This window comes from Balearica regulorum, chromosome 2, assembly GCF_011004875.1.
Source record: "Balearica regulorum gibbericeps isolate bBalReg1 chromosome 2, bBalReg1.pri, whole genome shotgun sequence".
Lineage (NCBI taxonomy): Eukaryota > Metazoa > Chordata > Aves > Gruiformes > Gruidae > Balearica > Balearica regulorum.
Window position 1 is genome coordinate 164,545,803 of NC_046185.1, and position 25,369 is coordinate 164,571,171.

Sequence of the window (25,369 nt, forward strand, 5' to 3'; positions counted from 1 at the left end):
TCTTTTGCGATGGAGGCTGGCCCGATTCTGAAAGGGATGCGTTGTCTGTCACAGGGACTGCCTCAGAAGGAGCCTTCCTATAGGATGTGTGTGATGTTCAGCTGCTGTGCAGGGAGAACAATTGGTGTGATGCCGTTCACAATGCAGCGCTGGCCCCTCCTGCTTAAGGAAAGACCTAAGGCAAAACCACCTTTAGCAGGAGCGAGGCATTTTCACAGTGTGGATCTACCTGTCAGTGCAGGAATGGGAGGCTGGCCAGGCTTGGAGACACATCCATGTTTGGCTTTGAGACCGGTGAGAGTAGGAGATGGAAACAGATCATCTTGGAAAGCTATTGGTTTGTTGAGAGATGGGCAGGATCTCTCCAGGGTTTCCTATAGTCCCTCAGTATTGCAGCTTTGCCAGTTCTCCGGTGGGAAGGTCCCACCAATGATACCTCTCTTGGCAATCTTGCCCTTGGTCTCTTCTTTTTGAAGGTGTGTGTGAGTGCATTTGGGCACGCTGCAGGACATGTTCCTGTTGCAGGGAACTTCAAGCCAACTGGAGGACTTCGCCCTGCACGTGACGAGACACTGCTCTCTCCCACTGTTACACCTTGCATGGAGGGATCCATCCACAGTGGACTTGGGCCTTCCTGTGCCAGCCAACAGTGTCATCATTCGGGCTGTCATGAAGGTCATGGCCGTGAGGGGAAGGAAGCGTTTTGTTAGGGAGCAGAGACAGGGAAGGGTTTTTATCAGGATGACTCTGGCTATATGCTCAGTGTTCAGCCAGGGGTTGGGTTGACAGTCCCAGCATGGTGTTTCACAGAGTGGAGGTGATCTGTTTGGTCTATTTATTGTAAATCTTTTGTTTCAAAGGTGACGGAGAGAGGGATTAATATTTTTTTATTGTTCTCACATGAGCAATAGGGAGTTCCCGGATCCTTCACACCATGCTAAAATAACAACAGCAAGTTTAAAAATGGTGCTTCTCTCCAGAAAAGATGTGGTCAACCATCTCCAACTGCACCTGCACAGGGACATGAGCTGCTTGTGAGGGGTGAGAGGGAGAAAGTTTAAAATCGATATTGAGGTCTACAGTGGGGAAACCATTGTTCTTCTGCACGTTTCACCCAGTTAGTGGCTGCAGCTGACCTCTGAGTGTGGGGTGCATGGTTGCTGTGAAATGAGATTTAATGAATCTTAAGGCAAGATATAAAGAACCTTGACTGATTTCTTCACATTAGAGCTTACTGACAATTTTACTTCCAAGTGTATTTTCCTTAACAAAACCCTAAACTTGAGCAATATTTTCAGGAAGGTGCTTTTTTTGCTTCTAAATTTGCAGGGAGTGAGAGAGTTATTTAACCTTGAGGATTTTAATTCTTGATTGATGGGGGAGAAAAAATAGTGTAGCTTTTCTTTTTTTTTTCTTCTCATCAAGAAACTGGAAAAGTTCACAAGATCTGAGTTATTTTTTGTGACAGAAAACTGAGTAAAGAACCACCTTTACTTTTTATGGATTGTTTTTAAACTTTCTTTTTCAGGCCAGAAAATGGCCAGAATGTGCCACACCTTTAAATGATGACACAGCCATTTCTGGGAGGGGGGGGAAATATCACTTTCCTGATTTGCATGTTGGAAGTCTGACACACTCGGAGAAGGGATAATGACCTCTATTTTAGATCATAGATGAGATACTGTTAGTGGAAGAGTTTCATGTTTGAAAGTTGCTCAGTTGCAACTATTAGTTTGAAGCATATTCAGTCTTAGAGTCTGGAGATCTCTAACTCACTTGAACAGCAGAAGATTTAATCAGGGAAGAAAATTTCCAGGCCTGGAAATAGAATATTGGAGGAAGTCTAGCGTTTAAAGGTATTTAAGAATCTAAGAAACTCCTGACCAATGAGATTAGGGTTTTGGTGTTTCCCGTGGAGTATATCAGGGGTACCCCCAGGTCGTCATCCTATAGGATGAGAGGAAATGGCCTCAAGTTGCATCAGGGGAGGTTTACATTGCATGTTAGGAAGAATTTCTTCACCAAAAGAGTGGTCAAGCATTGGAACAGGCTGCCCAGAGAGGTGGTGGAGTCACCATCCCTGGAGGTGTTCAAAAAACGTGTAGACATGGCACTTCGGGACATGGTCTAGTGGGCATGGTGGTGTTGGGTTAACAGTTGGACTTGATGATCTGAGAGATCTTTTCCAACCTTAATGATTCTATGGGTGTCAGGAGGGAAGGAGGGCAGGAGGAACTGCAAGAGTAAAATTTCATTTTCTTCATTATGTCAGAGACATTTGGAGAACAACATGTCTGTTCTTGGTTTTATCCGAGATGGTTATTTCAGCCTCTGGAATCCAGCACCTTGTGGCTGCAGTGGTCTTACTGGAGCTAAAAATAGAGTAACTTTCCCAATTGAAGCAGTATCTGATCTTCTTTCTGTCTGCAAGGAAAATGACGCTGAGTTTCTGTGACAGCGCTGTTCTGATGGAAAGTCCCATAGGATCGTTGCAAACAGGATGAGTTCAAGACCTCAGTTCTAGCATCTGCCTCAACGTCCCTTTCCCTGTCAGGAGCCGGCACTGAAAACAGAAAGATAAAAGCGTGCAGGGACTCAGTCACATACTCTTTCGGCCCTAGGAATTTAACTAATAGTTGTGCTTGGGAAAATCCTACCCTGCAGTTACCATCCTCAGCCAGAATAAATCAGCTTAGCTTCGCTGACATTAACATTGCTGTGCTATGCTGTCTGAGGATCCGACTGTGAGTTTAATGCTCATGAAAATTCTTACGGGAGCAACCCTGGCAGGCTGAAACCCAAATGTAGCACAGGCAACAGCAGTATTCCCGGTGGCCCAGAAGCCTGTGGCACATGAGATGTTCCGCAGGGGACACCTTAAGGTGGGTGGGTGGCGTAGCTTGTGGGACCCAACCTTGCCCGTATCGTGACCATGTATGTTGTTGTCACCATACAGAGAGGCCTCCAGCAAAATAACCTGACTCTGGCAACAAGCCTGGATGGTAGTGCTTGTGGACAAAAGAGGTCCTTAACCACTGGAGTGGGATGCTGGGGTATATCAGCTAGGAATGGGTCAGGTGTATGGTTTAAACCAGCCTTTGGCCTGAGGGTGCTTTCGAGACAGTGGGAAACCTTCTAGTTGTCTATGAAGATAAATAACAGCACAGCCAAGGAGCAGAAATTAAATGTATAGAGATTCTGTGCTTCCATAGGGCATTTCTAGGAGTCAGCAAATTAAAACAAGAGTGAACTCCAGCAGGTTCAGCCAGAGAGAGGGAGCTTTTTTATATAACTTTTTGTATAGACTCTATATGGCTTTTTATGGTCCATACATTCAGTGAGGAGAGCTCATGTGGGGTGGTCTCCAAAGGGTTACACATGGTTTAGCAGAGTGAGTTTGCTGCACAGCCTGGCTGGAGAATGGGGAACAGGATGCCAGTGGTTTGCACGTTTCCTTTGTAATCAGTTAAGTGTTCTCACTCTGATAAGCAAAATATGTTTTTAATTAAAAAGCCATTCCAGCTGGATTTAATTTTTATGCCATTGAATTACTGTGGATATAAAGAGGAAGAAAAAAAAAAAAAAAAGATAGTCTTCTCGTTCCGAAGAGGTTTAATCCACAGTGGCTTGGATCCCAGGTCAGCAGTAATTTCCCTACTCCTTGGAAGGAGTGTTGAGATTTTTTTTCTCACACCTCCTCAGTAGAAGGACCAGTAAGATACCCCTGCTCTGACTCCATGTATTTTTAAGTTAAGGAGTTAATTGTGCCATCCAGAGGGCTGCTACACTTAGGGAGCCAACCTTGACCTTTGTCACCTGTTAAACAAGGGTTTTTCAGAGAAGAGCTTGAAGTTTTGATGTAGTCTAATGCTGAGGAAAGCACTTCCATTTATTTTCTATCCCTTTCATATGCTGCATTTAGTTTTGTGGAGCAAAGCCTGGAGCTGGGCTAAATCTAGGGGACATTTAGATATGATTACAAAAAATGGGTGTAAACTTAAAAGAAAATAAAAATGTTCTTCTGTTCACTTATATTGTTTGGTCTTATCTGGTCATGCTGCTTAGCTGTAGCATGAGATGCTGTTGTCAAATAACTCCAGTAACAGCTGCCTGATAGCAGCTTGTATCACTGAGGCTATGAATAACACTTATCTTTCCCAAAGGCTGATGTACAAAAAGAGCAGCTGGACCAGAAATGCAGCAAGGTGATAGTTATAAATACCATCCAGAACTCTCAAAGGTCTTGCAGATATTTTTTTTAAAGTTTGGTGGGTGGTTTTTTACTTCATTTGGTCACTCACAAGAGTAGTTCTGGTCCATATAATCACAATTATAGTCTGGAGTGTCGCTGTAAAGAAACGGGGCAGGATCATAGACTCACAGAATGGTTTGGAATGGAAGGGACCTCAAAGTCTATCTAGTTCCAACCCCCTGCCATGAACAGGGACACCCTCCACTAGACCAGGTTGCCCGAATCCCCATCCAACCTGGCCTGGAACCGTTCCAGGGATGGAGCAGCCACAATTGTTGAGTTTCATTTTTCTAAAGCACTTTGCAAGACTCAGTTCTGGATGTGTAGCTGGACAGGCGTGCTGGGAGTGCGCAGCAGTGGATGGCTCCTTGCCCAAGTTGGGAAAGCTGTGGAGGAAGAGTGCTCCCTCTTCGCCTGCAGTCTTGTGAGCATGTAAAGCACACCAGTTACAAGTGACAGTAAATCCAGCTATGATTGCTGAAATAATAGGCTCTATATTAAAATATATGCCTTGTAATAAGGTATTGAGATTTGATTTTAGGCTTTGTCACTTCTTCTCTCTCCTCACCCTGTGCCACTGCAGTGTCTTCTGTGTGAATCCCTTGATCCTCAGCCTGGGAATTGAGGAGTGAAATGAAGATACAAAGCCACATTTCCACACTTAGAGAAGCCGCTTTCTCTCAGAAATACAGATAGCTTGATAAAACTATGAGCGACACACGAGGCACAGCCATATCACAGTGTCAGCTTTGCTGTGATTTAAAAGCATTCCCACTTTTGTTCTATGTCAAAGTGCCATAAATTCTCATCTACAAATAGCAGTCCTGGGTAATGTGTGCAGGGCTGGGAATGGGATGTTCTGGACAGGAAGCAACCCCTTGAGGCAGGAAACCCAGTTAAGGGAAGTTAATGGCGAGAACCAGATGATGGTGAACACAATTTTTCATTGTGGTGGGCAGGCACAGGCTGTTGGGCAGAATATCCTCATTTTTCATTTGTCTAACTGGTAGGCTGTGGAGCTGGGAAGAGCTTCTTAAGGTTTCCTGTCCTTCTCAAACATGACGCCTGTTGCCAGTAGCCTGCACTACCTTGTCTGGAAGATCTTCCCTAGCTGGAGCAACCTCTGCCATGACAGTATGAGCTTGTGCCACTGAGATGCATTTTTGTCTCTGACTATAGGTAAGCCTCAGGGAAAAGATTACACTATTCATAGGAAAAGTACTTGGATTGTGAAATCCCAGTGCTGCAGATGTGTTCTGGGTCCGTGTTCCCAGATTAACACCCAGATGAGTCTGATAAGCCATTTACAGTGCAACCCTCCTTGATACAGATGGGGCACCTGAGAGAGCACGAGTGGGTTGAAATGCTGTCCCACAGCACATCTGCAGTCCCAGGAATTGCACAATCCATTTGTTTTCATTAGGTGAAGTACATCCAAATAGTTCGTAATTGGCAGATTCAGAGTTCACTGTGTCCCTGGCTCCGTACTCCAAACCTGGGCTTGTAGGGTCCAGCAAACCCAGAAGTGATGACATGGATGTTCTTGCTTTGAAGAACAGAAGACAGCAAAGAAGAGAATAGTGTCTTTTCCCTGGAACAGCAGGACAGCTCCTTCATTCAAGATGGATTTCTTTCTCCTGTACACGGGAGCAGAGGAAGATGTTATGCAAAGGAGAGCTGGATTCCCAGCATCCTTTATCGATTATTAAAAACTGGATGCAGACCCTCCTTTTGTCCTATAAAAACGTCCCCAAGGTGGGACTCGTTTGCAGATTAAGGCATCTAACTCTACTCGTTTCATTATGGTCACTGGAGCTCTGAGGTTTGATTTACCTGCCCACGGGTAGGGCCTTGCACCATTCCCAATAGCTTAGGGCTCCTGGGTGTTTGTGCAGAGGGCACAGGTCTCCCATACGCCCTTTCTCATACCAGCTAGCCCACATGCTGTCCCAGCTCTGCTTGAGTATTTCATGTGGAACTGGGCAGCAAACTTCAGACAAATGAATTCTGCCTTGAGTCGGGATATGTCTCTGTCTATTTGTGTTTGTACAGAGACCAGCTCGATGTCACCAGTTTGCAATGGTGAAATACCAATAGCTGCTAGTTACTTTTGGCAATGCCAAAAGCTAAAGAAGCAAAACCAGCAGCAAAAACCATGAAACAATTCTGAAAAAGTACCAGGAGTTTAATTTCTCCTTTAGTTGTCTCCTGGATTACCGATGCTTGGTATCTTTCTTTTTCTGTGCAGTCAAGATGACTAGAAGCCTACTGCTGCTGCTGGTCTGTTGTCTGGGACTTTGCTGTGTCTCTTCTTGTTTCATGACGTGGATATTTAGACCTTGATCAGGCTTTTTCTAACCAAAAAAAAGGCAGTAATCAAACAGGAGTGCCCCTAAAGTGGAGTTTCTAAGGACTTCTGTGCAGCATTTCCCCCCTCTTAAGTTCAGAACCTTATTGAAACTCCATTATTTGAATGTGTTTGTTTCCAAACATACAGCAGCAAGAGCAAGTAGACTTCCATGATTAGAAGCCAGCAGCTATTTGAGAAAATCCAACTGGAATGTAAAGTCTCAGTGCCTGGGCCAAGATCTGACATCAGAAACCCAGGAAGCCTGTGCAGTTGTAGCTATATTAAGATTAGAGTAATCCCTGATGGGAAGGGTAGATTATTTTATTTGGCTAGTTATTGAAAGCAACTAATTTTCACCAGTTACCTCCAGTAAGTTGAGTCCAACAACCTGTTTCTGATGAAAAATAACTTGTACTTTGATGAACTTTACAGAAGCTGAGATGGACAATTCAGCACATCCGTTGCCCCTTTGCCCAAGCTATTAAGCTAGACACCCTGGAGAGAGTGATGAATCTGAATAGGTTTCCACTTCACATCCCATTGTGCCTTTCTCTGCCTTATAGCAGAGTACCTCTGAAGACTCTTCATTCAGTTGCCTAAACATAGGTGCCCAGTGTCTACTGAGACAACCTTGTAGTGAGGGCATCCAGGTCTTGCTCCAGAAGGATGTGGAGCTTCACTAATTGCTTTTGTGTTTCCTTTTCACACTCTCCCTTGGTCTTTATTGCCCTTCTAAAAAGCCTGACATTAGTGTCTTCCCAATACCATGTAGAAAAAAAGAGTATTATCTTCTTGTTCTTCCTTGCAGTTCAGTTTATACAGCAAACAGTTGTGTTAGCCTTTTCTCAGCAGCATGTACTGGGAGTTCACATTGAATTATTTACCTCTTTTAATCCCCAAATCCTCCACCACATTACTTCTTTTCCAGAATTCAGGCTGCCATACAGGAGGTCTGTGCTGAATCTGTTCTTTCTTAAGCGCAGTTTTTGCATTTGGCTGTATTCAAATAGACCTTCTCAGCCAGCTATTGTCAGTGCTCTTAGGTGCAAGTTATCCAGGCCTGCTGATTTTCAATGTTTATCTCTCATAGATGTTGTTTAACATCTGCCTTTGTTACTAATGGACTGGAAAAAGCTTCTTCATCATCATCAGAGACACGCACATTGCCCTGCTACTTTCCAAATACAGATCAAAATCACACGTTGAACTTTCCTCTACTGGACTGTACCATCTGTAAGATTTTGTTTGTTGTAATACTTTTGTTTAAAAAAAACCCCACACTACCCCCCCCCCTCAAAAAAAAAAAAAACCCACCAACAAAACAAAACCCAAACCCAAACAAACAAACCAAAAACCCCTGAAAATAATAACTTCTTATTAATCTCTTATGCTTACCCGCTGCAGATTTTTCCTGATCTCTTGAGGTTCCCATATAATGCTTCTAAGCTTCATGATATATCATTTATATTTCTTCATCTATAATTCTCTTCTATTTAGTAAATATTGCTGGGGTTAAGTTGTTGGTTCATATCTTTATTTTCACTTCCGATTCCCCCTTTCAATTCATAGTTGAACTGAGATTGGGTTTTACTCCAAGTTAATCATTGGGATTGGGAAATCATGCTTGACTTGATTCGTTATCTTTTTGGCCACATGGCCCATCCTTCCAGAAGAACCGTGACCCATCTCACATCACTGTGTGCAAATAGGGCAACCAGGGGCTGGCGGTGAAGGAGATGATACCCATCATTGGGCCGGTGCCTGGCCATCAGGAGGAGAAGGTTATGTGGCAGGTAGGACGCACGGATGACAAGAGGAGTGAAGACAAGTTTTATTACAGAAGCACAATTTGGATGACAATGGGGATATTTTAATAGAGTACCACAACATGTTGGAGTTGCTCTCTGGAAGACAGAGATCACAAGTTGGAGGTGGGAAAAAAATAGCATCTTAATGACATCATTCTGAAAGTGTAGGCATACCCTGAAAAGGTATGAAGGATCAAGAGAGAAGAGCGTACAAGTGTAGCAATCAATTCGCTACAATTGTTTACTCAAAAATCAACTTTTAATAAACATTATAATTAGTGCAGTGAAATCTCCCACAGTTCACAGACAGGATCTGAGAGGGGAACTTCATTAATTTCTCGGGGAGATAGTTTTAACATTGTTATGAACAATTTAAGTGCTGCTTCATTAACAATTTTATGGTTAGTACAATTAATCATACCAGAGAAGAAAAAGAAACATGCCTTATATTAAACTCTGTTGTCAGTAAGTAGAATACATGCAAATGGGGATCTCCTGTTTGGTATCGTCGTTTCTAGAGATATGTCTGTGTTTATAGAATATATTCTTATTCATGTGACTTGCATGGCAAGCTTAAAAACTTGGCTGGGTTTTGTCAGTCAATGTTTTTAGAAAATTCTTGGAATACGTTTGTTATGTGTCCGTGCTTGAATTGTTACTGTGGTGAATGCCTTCTGTGGGAAACCTGTGACTTCCAGGAGTTTGTAATGTGGCCAAGAAACCTCTGCTCAAGATAAAAATGAGGCACTGGCCTTTTTAAAAATTATTATTTTTATTTTTTAATGATGTCCCTTAATTGCTTTAAGATGCTTTGGGTTTTGTGGTTATTTCCCCTAAGGCATTTTGTGTCTAGAAACTTTGGTGGCAGCTTAAGCTATTGCTGGAGGGATTTTTAACGGGGTTTTAAATCTGCTTGTACAGTTTCATCTCTACATACATCCAGAGCTTCTTGAAGCCATGAGATTTATCCTCCTTGGATGGATACACTTGGCTGGATTTGTTAGAGAAACAGAAAGTGCATATGGATGGCTTAGCAGGTGACATCTTATTTCCAGTTGCATCCCCAATTAATACCCTAACAAGACAGCCGTGTCGGCTGGGGATTGCAGGCGAAGGTCTTGCACCAATTGCTGTTAAAGTACCAGCAAGACGTCGCTAGCACGTAAAGTTGTTCACAAACGAAAAGGTGAGGGAATATTATGGATCACAAATGAACTGAAGGGGCTCAGGCAGCCAAGCAGGAGGGACACAGCGTGAGGAGATACAGCCATCTTAGATGGAGTGGGATGCTTGGACCAGCTATTGGCAATCTGGGAAGAAGAGCAAACGTTGCAGCTGCACAAGTGGTGGCCAGAGCTAACACCTACCCGGTGAACGCCTGTGCTTGAACAGGGGGTGCAATGTCTTGGGGTGGTAGGGGCACGGTGGCTGCTCCGAGGAGATCTCACAGAGCTTCGCTCATGGCTCCCTGGAGACCCGCTCCACTCACATCGATGCTCAGCAATGTTGAAATCTCAGAGACAGCTCGGGGTGGAAACCAGCATTTTCAAGAGCAGTAATGTAAAGTGTTAACAGTGTTCCCCTCAGACAGATGCTGTGTTCAGGTCTGCCCACCCCAAGGGACAGAGCGGTTCAGACGTTGAGGGTGACTGTTTAGGGGATGATGTCAAGGTCTGTTGGCTGACTGGTCCTGGTCAGCTGTACAAACCCTGGGAAGAAAGTAAAACCACAGCAGATGGAGATGCCTTCTCTGCAGAATAATTTCCCTGGTTACCTCCATTCCTTCAACGTTAGTTTAAGCTTCCTGATGTTCGAAGTCATTCAATCCTTCTTTATAATAAGGAAAATCCCAGGTATGCTGTGAAGCCTGCCTGCCTGGGGAACGCCCGGTGAGGTTCACATGTGTGCGTGTGAGCTGCTGGGCTTTATAAATGGAGAGCAACTAAAATGAGGAAATACTGGGGTTTTTTAAGAAGCTTTTTTTATCAATTGCCGTTGCTTTTGCAAGGAAAAAGCTGTATTTTTTACCCTTCTATTTCAAAGTGAAGATATATGTCCAGGTGATATTGGAACCTGTTGTGGCACTTAGGGAGTTGAAAGGTGCAAAGGGGGACGCCCTTTTCAGATAGCTTTTCTGCTTCTCCTCGGGGATGATGTTATTGCTTGCAGTTGATTTTTTCCCATTCAGCTGTGACTCTGCAGCACAAAGTTCATCAGAGTGTGGCATTCACCTGCTGCACTGATATTACTGGAATTTGCTGAAAGGCGATTTTGTTACTAGGACTTAGATAAGGGATCTGGAAGAGTTACTCTTGGTTCCTGCTCCTGATCTTGTCCTCCTCAACTTTGTGAGCTTCTCTCCTCTGCCTGCAAAATCAGAATTTCTCAGTCTTTTTTGACTGTGGTAGTCTATTTTCCATGTCAAGGGTTCAGAGGAGGGGCTGAACACATAGACAACCCCTCTTAGGTTAGGCTGAAAGTAACATAAACAGTAAACTGGAACTAAACTTTTGTTTTGGTTAAAGAGGCAAGTGATCCCTGATAGACTTAACTGGAGCAGATGTGTCCATTTTGGGGTAGAAGCCCTTGAAGAAGCTGGAGAGAGTCCAGGCAGGGCCAGAAGAATGACGAAAGGTCTGAAAAATGCTGTGTGGGGAGGGGAAATTGAAAGAACTGGGGATGTTTATTCTGAAAAAAACCCCCAAAACACCAAAGGAAGAAAACACAACTTGTCTTTAAGTATGTGAAAAGACTACTGCAAGAAGGAAGTGAAGGGAAAAAAAATCATAACCAGTCTGGGTGGAACTAGAAATTTGGGTCTCAAATTGAAGCCACAGAAATTTAGTGTTTCACAAAATGCACAAAATCTTTCTGGTAGTCAGTAGAGAGAAGTCAAGGAATCAATCAGAGATTACAAGGATACTGTGAAGTCTCTGTCACGGGGGATACTTGAGAAAGAATGGGACAAAAGCTTGTCAGAAACCATCACTGGGACTTCTTAGATATCACATGGGCACAGAATAGTTGGTCCCTTATGGACCCTCCTAATCTTTGTTGGTTTTTCTTTGCCCTCGATCTGTGAACATGATAGCTAGGCCGTTAAAAGAGGGATCCTAAGAATTGCACCTGCGCCCTTTTCTCTTGGCCAACTTGAAATCATTTTCATGCAGAATCACAGGCTGGCTGAGGTTGGAAGGGACCTGTGGAGGTCATTGTGTGAAATTCAGTCTGACCATGTGCATTAGGTTCTGCTTTGGACCTGCAGTGCAAACAGACCCAAATGATTTGGTAAGTCATGCCAGTCAGCGTTAAACCATTCCCAAGCAGTGATTTACTTCTAATCCACAATTGTCTCGTTAGAGGATTCAGTCACAGGAATTTGTTAAGCCTTTTTTTTCACATTAAATAGTTATCCTTGGTAGGAAATCTTCTTATGATTTCGGAACTTGCTGGTTGTGATTGATGAGACTCTTTTTTTTTTTTTTCTCTCTCTGTAAGTTTAGCTGAGGTGTTTTGTTTTGGCACTAGCAGGTTTTCCAGTCCTTTAATCATTCTTATAATGCCATTCTCAATGTTTTCCAAGTCAGTTAGCCAGGGTGTATATTGTGCCAGCTACCTGGAAACTAGGTGAAATCCTGGCTGTTTCCAAGTCAATAGAAATCTCCTTGACTGAAGTTTGTGTCTTACAATTTACCCTGCAAAAAGGCTACCACCTCCCAATGCAAACTTACTGGTTATTATTTTTAAAGGTGAAAAAGTGGACACTTAACTATGTAGATAAGCTTTTGCTGTATAAGAGGTGGTGGTATGGCTCTTCTTTGAGCTCAAGTTACGTTGTCCCCAAGGTTGTATTAGAAAAGTATTTGAAGAGCACTTACAAATGAGACAGATTTCTATGCTGTGAGGGTCTTGCAGCAACAAAACAGTCACCCAAGAAAGGTTGTGCAGTCTCCATGCTGGGAGGATTTTAAGACTAGGCTAGAGAAATTTGTGGCTGAGCAAGAGTAGTGTTGGTGCTAGTCTGGCTTCAAGCTGAAGGCTGGCTCAGGGTGCTCCAGAGGTTCCTTCCAGCCAACATTTGTGTGATTTGATGATGTAACACTAGGCACTACCTGATCTCCTGTAGTCATCAGGATGCCTCTGCTGAATCCCTGCATTACCAGTATTGGGACATTCCTTTTGGCCAAATTCACTACTGAACAGGCTGTTAAAACAATAATTATAAGGGATAACTCACACCTGTGTTACTTTGATATTATGTTGGATGAACTTCCACCAGTTTACAAGTGGAGAGAATTAGTTAATTAGGCCATGATTATGTTATTAGCTGCAGGCATGATACCAGTGTCACTAATAGGACAGGACTGAGCTTTTTGTGGTGCTCAGGCTCTAGCATTCAACTTGCCAGAGCATCCGACTCTCTCAGATTTGTTCTGTCAAAGCCAGAAATCATTGCTCAGTACCACTGAGAGAGTATCAGTAGATTCCTAGACTATATTAGCAAAAATGACTGCTCTTGTTATCGGCTTTTTGCAGAGCTGTGTTTCTTTATGTGTGCACAGAAAAGCTGAGCGTCACTCTGCAATCACCCCACTTGATAAGGTCATCTGAGAACCTAAATCCTAGTGAAATCAAAGGGACGCATGGAAACCTCCTCTTCTGTTATCCCATGTTATAGTCAGTGTTTGAAAGGCATACAAGACAAAGGAGGAATAAGCAACAGGAAGGGTTGATTTCTTAACAGCAGCTTTCCTTTTCTCCCCTCTTTCACCCTTCTGGAGGTAAATGCTGGGGAAGTAGATGTTCCCCCTCCGGATCTTGTTTTTTCCCCCTCCTTCCTACATATAAAAAAGCATTACATTTGTTGACTTTCAGCCAGATGGTACCACTCCTACCATCCAATCTGAGCACGTTGTTCTCTTTTGAGTGGCTTTCACCTTATATACAACAGTTTCTGTACCCTTGTTTGCCTTCACAGTCAGCTCTGTTGTTGTTCTCAGTTATTCAAGCTAAGTCATTTGCACCACGTGTAACTATTTCACTTTGAGTTAGTAGAATTATATTTTTACCTCCAAATAGTTGGAGAAGCCTGTGAACAGAAGTGAGGGGTGGGGCTGCATGTTACTTCTCTTTTTTGGGGGATATGTTTAGTTTTTGTCTTGAATTTCAGCACTTTGCGTAGCAATCTCACTTTTTTTTTTTCCTGTTGTTGTTCTCTTTTTATTCATATCACTGAAAGACATTTTCTGAGTTGGCCTTGACAGCAAAGGCTAGACTTCTAGCAGTGCTCAGAGGTTTTCTGCTCCTTGTACTGCTCTAAACATCATCCGCACTCTGCCCAGCTGTTCTGATCACTCCTAAGGTCCATCTCAGGTTTTATCTTCCTAATTATCTGGTCTGTTCTTTTCCTTATATTCAGTATTTGTAAAGTGAGATTTGAAGTCTTTCTCTTGGTCCTGTGGAACAAGGGCTGACTTCTTTCCCACTCTTTTTTCCACCTAAATTCTCTTTTTCTCTGTTGGCTTTTTGCAGGCTGACCCAGGGTATTTTGAGGAGAGCATTTAAATATTTCACAGAAGCAGGACATCTCTGACAGAGGTGGACATCAGCATATGCTGGTATATGGAAAGGTCTTTTAGAGAAATGCAAATGCTGGTAATACAGAGTGTGAAGTATTTACGGGGGTTTTTTTGTGACTGCTTTTGTTTATCTTCAGTATAAGAAAATAGTTTTGGGAGGCAGCCAGACCAAGCCAACATTTTTGTTGTGAGTTTTTGGGGGTTATTTTTGTGCATTGTGGTCTTTGGGTGGTTGGGGTTTTTTTCTTTCTTTCTCTTTTTTTTTTTTTTTTTTCAGCTACTAACTTGCTGGATGATCTTGGGCTTTCTGCCTTGGTTTCTCCATCTGTCAAAAGAGCCTTTTTAAAATGTTTTGAGACCTACAGCCAGTGGCATCATCTGAGAGATGTCTGGTGATACTGTACCACTATGATTTGGTTTTGCCACCTAAGCATTCATTTCCTGCATCATTTGTGCCCTTGTATTTTTTCCCTTTTAAATAGACAAAGCAGAAACATCTTCCCTCTGAGCTTTTTTTCCCCCATCCGTGTTGTTAGCAGGTAAAAAATAACCGAAGAAAATACCCAGTGCAATAAAGTAGAATTAATTATCTGCCCGAGTAGCCGGTTCATCACAGTCTAGTTGCACAGTGGAAAGCAGCTGCAAGTTGGCTTTGCTTCAGGGACTGATGGAAGCAAATCTGTAGCTAACAGCCCAGCTGGGACGGTGAGATCCTTGCTTCCTTAAAGCCGTTGGTAAACTCCTGGCCAAGCCTCGCCATGTTCAAACCACGAAAATTGCCAGCGGGTTGCTTTGATTTGTAAGGCAGATGTTTCTAGCGTCCGACACTTTGCCTTGATCATCGGTTTCACTTGACACTCAGTTGTGTGCTCAGCAGAAGTGACGATATTTGAGATGCAGCCGTGTCACGGCATCCTTGCATTCTGGGATCTTGAGCCTTTTCTGAGTATTACTAAGAGGAAGGTGGTTGGGGTTGTCAGTGATATTAGCTGTTGCCCTCAGGCTCCTGAGAAGACATCAATACTCTCTTCAAGTGGAAGTGTTGCATGCATTCCTGGTTTAGACAGCATGTGTGAATGCATGTCACATCACATTTGTTAAATTTTCATGTATGTCTAAGTCTCTTAGGCTCATGCTACAACCTGTTTAACCTGTAGCTTTCAGTCCTTCTTTTCAGTGAGGAAGACTTGAGCCATGTTTTTATTTATTCCGTGTTTTCATAGTGATTCTTCACACAGATCACTCAAAATTGTGCAGGGTGAATGCTGATAGTTTTCGCTCTCATTTACTCTCTCCTCCAGAAAGGTAAGTCCCTCCTAAAATCTCCATCTTTAGTCAGTTTGTTAAGTCCTGCTGAGAACATGCTCCTCTTTATCAATTGCTCAGCTGTGCTATGTTCTCAGTATAGACTAGCCATTGGGCACAGTGAGGGGTATCAAAAACAACAGCTGAATCCAAAGGTCCCAAACATAAATGTAATTAGCAGCTGTCCTCTAGGCGAGCTCTGGACCACCGGACAGTGAACTCCAGTATGTTGTGTTCTTCTAAATCAAGGGTGTCTCTGTGTCCATCCTGCACTCTCCTAGGTAAGGATGTCCTCAGTTGCCCTCCGCGTGGTTTCCCCCATTCTTGTGCATCTTTGTTCTTCGCTGCAGCAATGCTCCCTGTGGTTGTCCTAACCTTGCTCTCCCTCACACATTTTAGCAAGTGACATGCCCTTTTGCTTCCTTCTATCCTCAGTCAAAGAAGGGAAGAATGACCCTGTCCTGATTTGTTGAAGATGTCAGCTCTCCTGCTTGGCATGGCTCCAAATCACTGGGGTACTCTTGACTCCCTCATTATTAAGAACAGTGATGTGATCCTTTGTTCTGAAACACAGCCTAGGAAGGGAGCTCATCCCAGTAGGCTCTTCTTCCTGGAAGACACACCTGGATGCTTCAGACTGTCCATGAAGAATCTTTCTATAGCGAGCTCTGATGCTTTATAAAGGATGCTTTATAAATTCATAAGTAACATCCTCACCCAGAGCCTTGTTGACTGAATCACTTCTGCTTCATTTGACAGAGGGAAGATTAATTTTCTCCTAATCTCTGAATGAACCAAACTCATATTTGCCAACATCTTTGTATTTTTTGTACTCTGTCTTGTAGGTAATCAGTCTTTTGAAGTGAACTCTTTGAAATGAGATGCATTTATAGATTGTTCCAGGCATGTACCTGGATTTCAATAGAAAGCTTTAGACACAAACAAGCCTGGTTAGGGGCACTTTTTCAGGATGAGAAGTGATGTATGAATAGTAAAATCATCCTGGAATTGGTCCTAATTTGGTTTAATAAAACACATGGAAGGTATTGTAGCCAAGAAGGTTAAAACATTATCACCAACTGTATTATAGAAAGACTCTGTGGTGACTGCTGGAAGATGTACACCATAGGAAGGATTTAATATGCACGTCTTTTTTTTTTTTTTTTTTAATGTTTTCTATGTTTCTTGTTCCTTTGTCTCCTACTGGTTACTCTTGGGAAGGTGGTACTGACCTTAATAAACCTGTGCTCTGACCCAATTTGCTTTTTCTTGTGGTTGCTGGGCCACAAGATTGGAAGATCCATGTCATAAAGAAGTTGTTTACAGTTTGTACTGCTTCCACCCCTCAGCCAGTTGCCTAAGGCTCCCTGGTTGATGCAGTATAGGGTAAGTTTCCTCTAACCTATTTTAGACAGTTCCTTTAGTTAGAAGTGACTTATGTCCTAAAGTGCCTGCTTTTCTCTTCAGGTGAGGAAGGATGACCGATGGGCAGTAGGCAGATGTACATGTATACATTATAGACACATTATAGACATGTACTTTTGGCTCAGTGGATCCCCAGATCATGTTTCTGAGTCCTGGGGGTCAAGCAGTTCTGGATTTGCGTATCCTTTGTATTTTTGCCGTTCCTGTAATTGGCTGAGCAGAAGCTTTGGAGGGAAATTTCCTCCAGAAGGTTTGATCAGTTTAGGCATCAAGGTTCTGGACAATCTGTAAGGAAAGGAGCAGAATTTTCCTCAACCAGGCTCTGCTCCTTAGACCTGAGGGTAAAAGGAAATTAAAAGCAGTCGATGACCAGTAGTTCAGGGAAAACTACAAGTTACTTTGCTGCTCTCCAGTTTCTACAGAAGTCAGGTAGTGGAGTCCTCTTTTTTTCCTTCCTCTGCTGCCCCTGTGTGCTCTTGGGATAATCACTATCATTCCTTGCTTATTTTTTCTCAACCATAACAAAGATACTATAACACTTGGCTCTTTACTCTGAATTGTAGATCTAAACACGATGATCTCAGTGTTGCAGCATCCTTCTATTTCTGCAATAGCCTGAATTCAAATCCTTCGTCCAAGCTTCCTGGAAAGGAAATTCATACTTACCTACTCCAGATGATAATTTAAAACAAGGAGCTAAATGTGCTTACCCAGCCATCAGAGCTCTCTCCTACTTAGTTGTGAGAATTCACTCAAGTGCTGCCTCTCTTTTAATCGCTTTGTGTCATTAGCCCAGTGCCAGGGCATGACTTCTTCCTTAAGACTGTAATTCAGCTCTGCTTTCCAAGACAGGCACATAGAAGCTTGTCGCTAAGGAGTTAAGCAACACAGCTGCTCAGCTTCCTTTTCCTGCTGGTTCTCCGAGCTCTTTGCAAAACACTCTGCACATGTTTCCTTCATCTTCCAACCCCTCACACAGAAAGGGGACAATCCGAACAAATGAAGTCTCCGTGCCTCCAAGCTGCTGGATTGATTTGGCCAAGTTGCCTTTGTTTAACAGGGCCTGCTTAGATGAGCTAGAAAAAAAACATCTGCTTTCCTTGTCAAATGATAGATCTGTTATTGGCATGATTATATTTGGCAGAAGCATAAAATGGAGTGGTTTGAACAGCAAAGTGAGAGTCAGGATACTTGGGTATTTGCCTGGACCTCTTTTATTTGGAAGAGTCTCCTAGGGACACATGCTGCTCTGAGAGTCCCTTACTGATGGCTGGTTGCAGAGTAGAGGTCACAGGACGATATAGCTTGCCTCTGCTTAAAAAACACTGGTTTCGCAAGTCCTTCTCTATTGATCCTACAAAGGCCACACAGGATGTTTTGGTGTGTTTTGAACTTGGTCTTATCTCTCAGTTTGCGTCTGTTACTGGTATCTAACATTTGTTTTCCTATGCTGTCATGGCATATTTGTAACATGGTTTTGGATTCTTAGACAAAGGTACTTTAGAAGACCAAATAATTATAATACTCCATAAATACTTCCTTTTTTTTTTTTTTCTTTTCTCAAGACCACCAGAGCTTTTGCAGCTTTTAAGTTTGACAGTATTATTGTTGGAAATTGTGCTACCAATCAATATAGATAAAAATTCTGTGTCTGTGCCTTCCTTTAGTCCACTCTCTTTGCTCATTCTTGCAGTTGTACACAGTATTTTTTTGGCTCAGATGTTTTTTAGGAATAAAACTGCATTTTCCTGAGGATGTTCAAAAGGAAGAAACTAAAAAGAAACTGAAAATCTAGTGTTAAGACAGAGCTGAATGAACTTATAGAAGAAATCAAAGCCAAGATTGTTGTGTAAGAAGTTCCTTCAGTCCTGTGTTCCTACAAATAATGACTATGAATGAGTGTCCCTGGACTGAAATTAATGGTGAGCTCTTGTGGCAACTAACCAGAAGTAGCTCCTTCAGGTTATGCTACTAAGGGTTGAAATAAGACCTGCTTGCTAAAATCTTTTATTTCCTTTGCTTTCCACATGAAAAAAGGTTGAGAAACTCCCATCTCCACCTAGAGCTGTGACTGAAGTCATATAGAAACTGCAGGAAGGCAACTGATGCTCTTGTCTTATACCATTACTACCTTCACAGAGGCTATGGGAAGGTAGTAATGGTATAAGAAATTTTCATTCAGATAAGTAGAAGTGTACCCACGTGTCACTATTTTGTAGGCTCTGGCAGCTGAACAGAAACAGTTGAGGGACATGATTTCATCATCTGTAGGCTTTTCAATTGGACTCCTTCCTTGTTTGACTCCAAATCCCGTTATCACTGTGGTCACCCTAGTCCTCATTTCTGCTGGACTCTCCATATGGTGAGCTCCAGGTGAGCCCAGGAACACTCTGAGATCATTAGAAAGGGAGGTACTGAGGCTTACATCACTTCCTGTGGGCCCATACTCCTGCTTACCTGCAGCTGTGTCTTCGTTGTGAATCCCACCTGCCTTTGAGGAGTTGCCATGTGAGCAGAAGAGATGTCCCGTGGTTAGCCTGGCCCTGCTAATGGCAAACAGCATAGATGAGACTAAACATTTCTGTGGCTCCTTCAGTCTGTGACAATCCTTTGAATTGTATTTAATTAAAAGTGTGTACACAATGGCTTTCTTTGCAGTAGCAGACTGTGCGGTAATCCTCTAACAACTGTTGAGATCCGGTGGGAAGGAAAACTCTCATTAATAAAGACTTTGGGGATAATTCCACATGAGAGTTGCTGCAGAATTCAGAGCTGCAGGAAATCACATCCAGAAAAACATTCCCTTCGTCTTTCTGCTCAGGGCTTGAGTGTGTGCAGGAGAAACGACCCCTAAAAAACCCAGCACAATTTTTAGGTGGTATCTTGGGCATGCCAGGAGGGCTTAGCAGAGGAGGGTTTTACTGAGTTTTAGCTTCACCCATAATGGATATGCCCAGGAAACTGGATTACTGTTCACTAGCTGATTTTAGTGTGAGCTAACCAAAGTTGGTCATGCTTTTCCTTTATCTACAGTTTTTGGATAGGAAATGGGAATTACTGTAGTCCTCAGCCCCATGTCTACATGGCCAATTGCCTGCTGCAGTGAAAGATGCCAAAGCCCAAATCTCTCCCTTTTCCACAGGAAAAAACAACCAACCAACCACAAAAAAACCCCAGCACAGCAAAAAACAGAGCTGGGGAAGAAGTGAAGTGAGTTTTTACCAAGCTGTCTATAAAGTCTGCTTAAAGCTTTTCTAGGAGAAATGCACCAAGGAAGGAGTTATTTAGCCTCTCATCCCAGGGAAGACCCGCCTTGGCAGGCAAGACTCCTAGCTCCTGAGGGGTCTTTTCAGACATGAGCATTTTGTCAACTGGAATAAGGCAGCTGAACTTGTTGCCCTGCTCACCATCATGCCAGCTGAACTGATGACCTACCAACAAAAAAAAAAAAAAAGACACACTTCCCAATAATACCCAAAACTGATTTTTTTTGTGTGTGTATGATTTTTTTTTTTTTCATTCCAGCTGCCTTTGTTAGCATATAGCAACGATGTCTGTGATATGTGAGGATTATTAGTGTTATCACTAGGGAGGTAGAAGGAGGTTGGTGTGATTCTTTGGGTTATTTATTTACTTATTTAGTTAATGTGGAAAATGAGCCATAAACTAGGCCTCCAATGTGAGTCTGTTTGTTGACCTTGATGATTCAGTTAAAGATCTTTAAACGTTAAATTCACACATCACTGACCTTCTCCAGCTAAAAAGTAGGTATTTTAGTTTGAACTGGTCCAACTACAGTCAGTGAAGTGGGATGAAAGGCTTCAGGGCTGATGCTTGCTAGCTCTCTGTGGACTAGAAGGAATGCTAAAAATCAGTTCAGACTAAACATATAGCTTTTACCCAGGTAAAATGAAGATGTGTCCCACTGAGAGAGAAGGTGAGATACATCTTAATCTTTCTTTGTGTATAGACTCATAGAACCACTTAGATTAGAAAGGACCTTTAAGAACATAAAGTCCAACCGTTAACCTAGCACTGCCAAGCCCACCACTAAACCATGTCCCTAAGCTCCACATCTACACATCTTTTAAATACCTCCAGGGATGGTGTCTCAACCGCTTCCCTGGGCAGCCTGTTCCAATGATTGACAACCCTTTTGGTGAAGAAATTTTTCCTAATATCCAATCTAAACCTCTCCTGGCTCAGCTGGAGGCCATTTCCTCTTGTCCTTTCACTTGTTACTTGGGAGAAGAGACCAACACCCACCTGGCTACCACCTCCTTTGAGGTAGTTGTAGGGAGTGATCAGGTCTCCCCTCAGCCTCCTTTTCTCCAGACTAAACAACCCCAGGTCCCTGAGCCGCTCCTCATAAGACTTATTCTCCAGACCCTTCACCAGTTTCGTTGCCCTTCTTTGGACACACTCCAGCACCTCAATGTCTTTCCTGGAGTGAGGGGCCCAAAACTGAACACAGAACTCGAGGTGCCGCCTCACCAGAGCCAAGTACAAGGGAATGATCACTGCCCTGGTCCTGCTGGCCACATATTGCTGGTACAAGCCAGGATGCTGTTGGCCCCCTTGGCCACCTGGGCACACTGCTGTCTCACATTCAGCCGGCTGTCGACCAACACCCCCAGGTCCTTCTCTGCCAGGCAGCTTTTCAGCCACTCTTCCCCAGCCTGTAGCATTGCCTGGGGTTGTTGTGATGCAAGTGTAGGACCCGGCACTGAGCCTTGTTGAACCTCATACAGTTGGCCTTGACCCATTGATCCAGCCTGGCCAGATCCCTCTGCAGAGCGTTCCTACCCTCAAGCAGATCAACACTCCTGCCCAACTTGGTGTCCTCTGCAAACCTACTGTTTGTTTGCTTTTATGTATCTAGTACTGTTTTAGAGAGCTTAATATATACAAGGTAGCCATTTTGGGGTTGGCACATCCAAGATAGGATTCACACAGGCCTGTGTCCCCTGGAATGAAAGCTGTTGGCCAAGAGGGATACCCTAGGACATCTCAACTGAGGCTAGATATCTCTATTCAGGAGACTAAATCCCACCTCAGTGTCTGGCTTTGCTTGAAATCAGTGGAGATCTGGCACCTAAATCCTCCCTCAGTCAATGGAGCCACCCACCTTGCTTAAAGCTCACAGCAAGTCAGCACCAGCTCTGCAAAAACCAAGATCACTTATATTTTGGTGTTTTAGCTATTGGACACTCTTTTTTCCAGTGGTTTGCCTAACATAGATGTCTTTCCTCTTGAACTGGATTAAAAAAAGATGAGAATTTTAAAATTACATCTGTAAACAAGTTTACCTGAATCTATCATGAGCCCACTTTTCAGAATACTAATGATGAATTGGCCTCATTTTTTTTGAAAGATGATAAAACATTTACTCAAAAGTAAATATCGGGCCATTGAGGTAAATATGCAATCAACCAATTTAGGCATGCATTTTTAGTGAAGGGAAGATGCAGCAGTGAAGTACTTGCTAATGGGCTTGGTAGAAAATTTACTGCATAAAGAAAAAAATAAAATATGTTGTAGAAGTACACAGTGTTTTGCCAAGCCTGATCAAAGTTAGAGCTGTATGAATTAATTTATAGAGTGAAAACTTTAGTTATTTATAGATGTAAGATGAATTTGGCAATAGTTTAAGTCCAGAGAGTTAAAACTTTCCTTTGAAAAAGTCAGAATGTTTTGAAAACATTTCAATCTTTATTTTTACAGCAAGTGTTCTGCAAATCTCTCACGCTTCCCCTCACACTTTTTTAAGGTTAAAATAAAAGGGCAAGAAGTACTGTAAATCAAAACAAAATGAATCTATGGTATTTTAGATGAGCCAAGATAAAATTTCCTAAGATCTATTTCCCTTTGGGAAAAAGAAAAATCTGAGTACCAAGACAATTCCAAATAATTTCCTCCTCCTCCCCGCCCTCCATTCTCATGTTTGTTTTTTTATATTTAATTTGACTAGAAAACCACATAATTAATTGTGTATATACTACTAAGCAAGGCCTATTTCCAACCTAAAGGAAATTACAGTCTGAACAAGACGTGGGGTGAAAGAGGGAAGAGAGCAGGTTGGATTAATAAGAAATGGTGAGAATAAATTTAATGTGCTAAATTATTTTATAATTTTAATCCAAAGGGCAATTTACATCAAACAGTTGTTCCTTCAAAGGATTTCTGGGCCTTCTGTCTTACAAAGTTGTCTGGCAAATATACGGATAGAGAAAGAGCTCACACGTTTTGAAACGAGACATGAAAAGATCTTTTTTTTTTTTTTTTTTCCATTTCTCTGCCTATTTCTGATGAAAATACATGCTTTTTCCAAAATACAGCAAGAGTGAATACTGAATCAATGACTTCTTACAGGCAAAGGCTCATCCCCTGTCCTCAAAAATCTGTCCCTGAAGCTCACTGACTCATGATTTTTTGTGCATCGCATTTAACAGTGATGGTCTAAACTCAAGCCGAGACTTCTGCTCTCCTCACATCGTTCCCCTCTCGCCATCTCTTTGCAGCTGAGTTTCCGAATAGGTTTCTCCCTGCTGAATGTCGTTTCCAGTCTCTTTGAAAGAGAAGGAGTTTTGCGCAGCGCCGTGCATAATGGGACCTCAATTTCTGCTTGCAATTGCCATAGCAATGAAGCAAGGTGTTCCCTCCAAGTTGAGAGCTTGTTGGTGACAAGGGGACACTCTGTTATGTGACCTGTTGTCCTGCGCCTTGTTCATTTTTTGAAGAGCAAATTGCCATTTGCACATTTTATGATTGAGGCAGTTCATGAATTACATGTTTGAAGGAGTCCACGATTAATTACCTGAACATTTATAGCCACTGTTGTATTACAACCACAATATAATTAGGTCTGAATGAGGAGAAACCACGTGGGGGAAAAAGTCTTGTCGTTGGGAATTTCCTGATTTTTTAGCTCCTTGATCTCCTAATCTGCATCAGAGATTTCATTCCTATTTGATTTGGGTTTTGTTTTGCTTTGAATTAGCATGAGCCAGGAGGCAGGCCATGTGAGAACGGAGGGAATAAACCATGTAAACACAGATCCCACTGCTCTTGGCATGAATATTAAAACTGCTATCTTCCTGCCCTAGATAGCTGTTGGTGTTAGGTTAGTCAAGTGGGGTTCCTGGAGCAGAATTGCTCCTGATCATCAGAAAAAAAAAAAAATAGGGTGGTTTTTTTTGTTGGTTTTTTGGTTTTTTAAGGAAGGCATGGAGGTAAATGTTTTTTCAGCAGGCCTTGGGTTACACTCCTCTCAAGCAAACATAAGATAAGGCTGGATGTATATCCCCATTGCGCAGTGGCCCAGGAGACCTCAGATGCCCCAGGAACACGTCTCTGAGGACAGATGGGTTTTGCTCACTCTCTTCTTCGCCCTTTCTGCAGGCATCCAGCACACGTCCGGAGTGCAGCATCATGCAGGAGATTGAAGAGGAGCGCAGCCAGTGCTTGGCAGAGCTTACTGGGGACAACCAGACGTCAGGTATGGGGATGCTCTCTTCTCTCCCTGGCCTGCAAGCCAACATCACCCAGCCTCCCATCTGCCTCGCCCATGCCATTTCTCACCCCTTGTGCTGCTGGAGCAGGGCAGTCACTCTCGCTGATGTTGAGCTGCTACCTTAGGAGGGAGAGAAATAGGTACTTCCAAAGTACAATTCAATCAACCAAGAGTTTGAGTAGCTCGTTGGGGATCACTCACTGCCTCCCAGCTGGGTAAGCCTAGTTTAGGTGTCTCAGTGTGTTTAATCACAGTCAAACATCTGTCTCTCTGAACTGGAAGTGTCTTAACCAACTTTTCCCTGGGATCTGAAAGCCTGAAGTTCTTGTAGGCCTTGGTTTCCTTCACGGGAAGTCATGGTGACCTTCTCCTTCTGTTGAACTGCCCTCTTATCCCCGTGGCAAAATTGCTCCTGTCCTGGTGGCAAAGCAGAGGAAGGAAGGCTGTGCTCCAATGCTGCAAGGTATCTATGAAGTTGGGCCAGGTGGCTGAGATCATCTCCTTGTTCATGAGACATGGAGCACACACCACACTGGGAAGCCCTCCTGGAAGGCTCTCCAGTCCCCTTAATCCACTCCCTGCTTCAATGATCATGTGAGGAGGACCAGGTCAATGATGCCACCTTTGCTCTCCAGCCTCCCAAGGTTTCTCCATCCCAGCCTCAGGCAGCAGCCATGGAGCTGTGTCTCCCTCGAGGAGCTGACATGGCACACTGCGCATTGAGCACGTGGTGTCTCAGAGCAGCAGAGAGTCTGCAGGATGTTGCTGTGAGCAGAAGAGCTGCAGACCAACCTGCAAACCAGGACATGAGTGGGTGATCTTGAAAGGGTCGATGCTAACACAGTTCCCCAGTGGGCAGCCTGCAGGGAGGTTGGGAAATTTTGACACAGCCACCCATGCTCAGTCTCACATTGTAGAGATTGGTGTGGCAGAGAGAGAAAGCTTTTGGTGTTGGTGCTGTCCCATCCCACAGCAGTGCTGTCAAAGCCCCAAGAGTGAGCCATCGAGTTGGACCTCTCGCCCTCCAAGTGCCTCTCTCAAGTTACAGGTCCTGGTTTTGTGAGTAAAGGAGGTATAGGGACCAGTGGTAGGCTGTCAGGCTCTGAAAACAAGGGATCACATCACTGGGGGAAGGGG

General features: G+C 43.2%; 1 protein-coding gene across 1 annotated transcript in view; it reads left to right on the forward strand.

The window, feature by feature from the left end:
- Window positions 1-25,369, forward strand: part of LOC104634085 (vasoactive intestinal polypeptide receptor) — a 121,932-nt gene that overhangs the window by 11,952 nt on the left and 84,611 nt on the right. Inside the window, exon 2 of the mRNA XM_075746812.1 lies at window positions 24,121-24,217. Within this exon, the coding sequence (XP_075602927.1) occupies window positions 24,121-24,217 (97 nt within the window). The remainder of the gene's footprint in view (window positions 1-24,120; window positions 24,218-25,369) is intronic.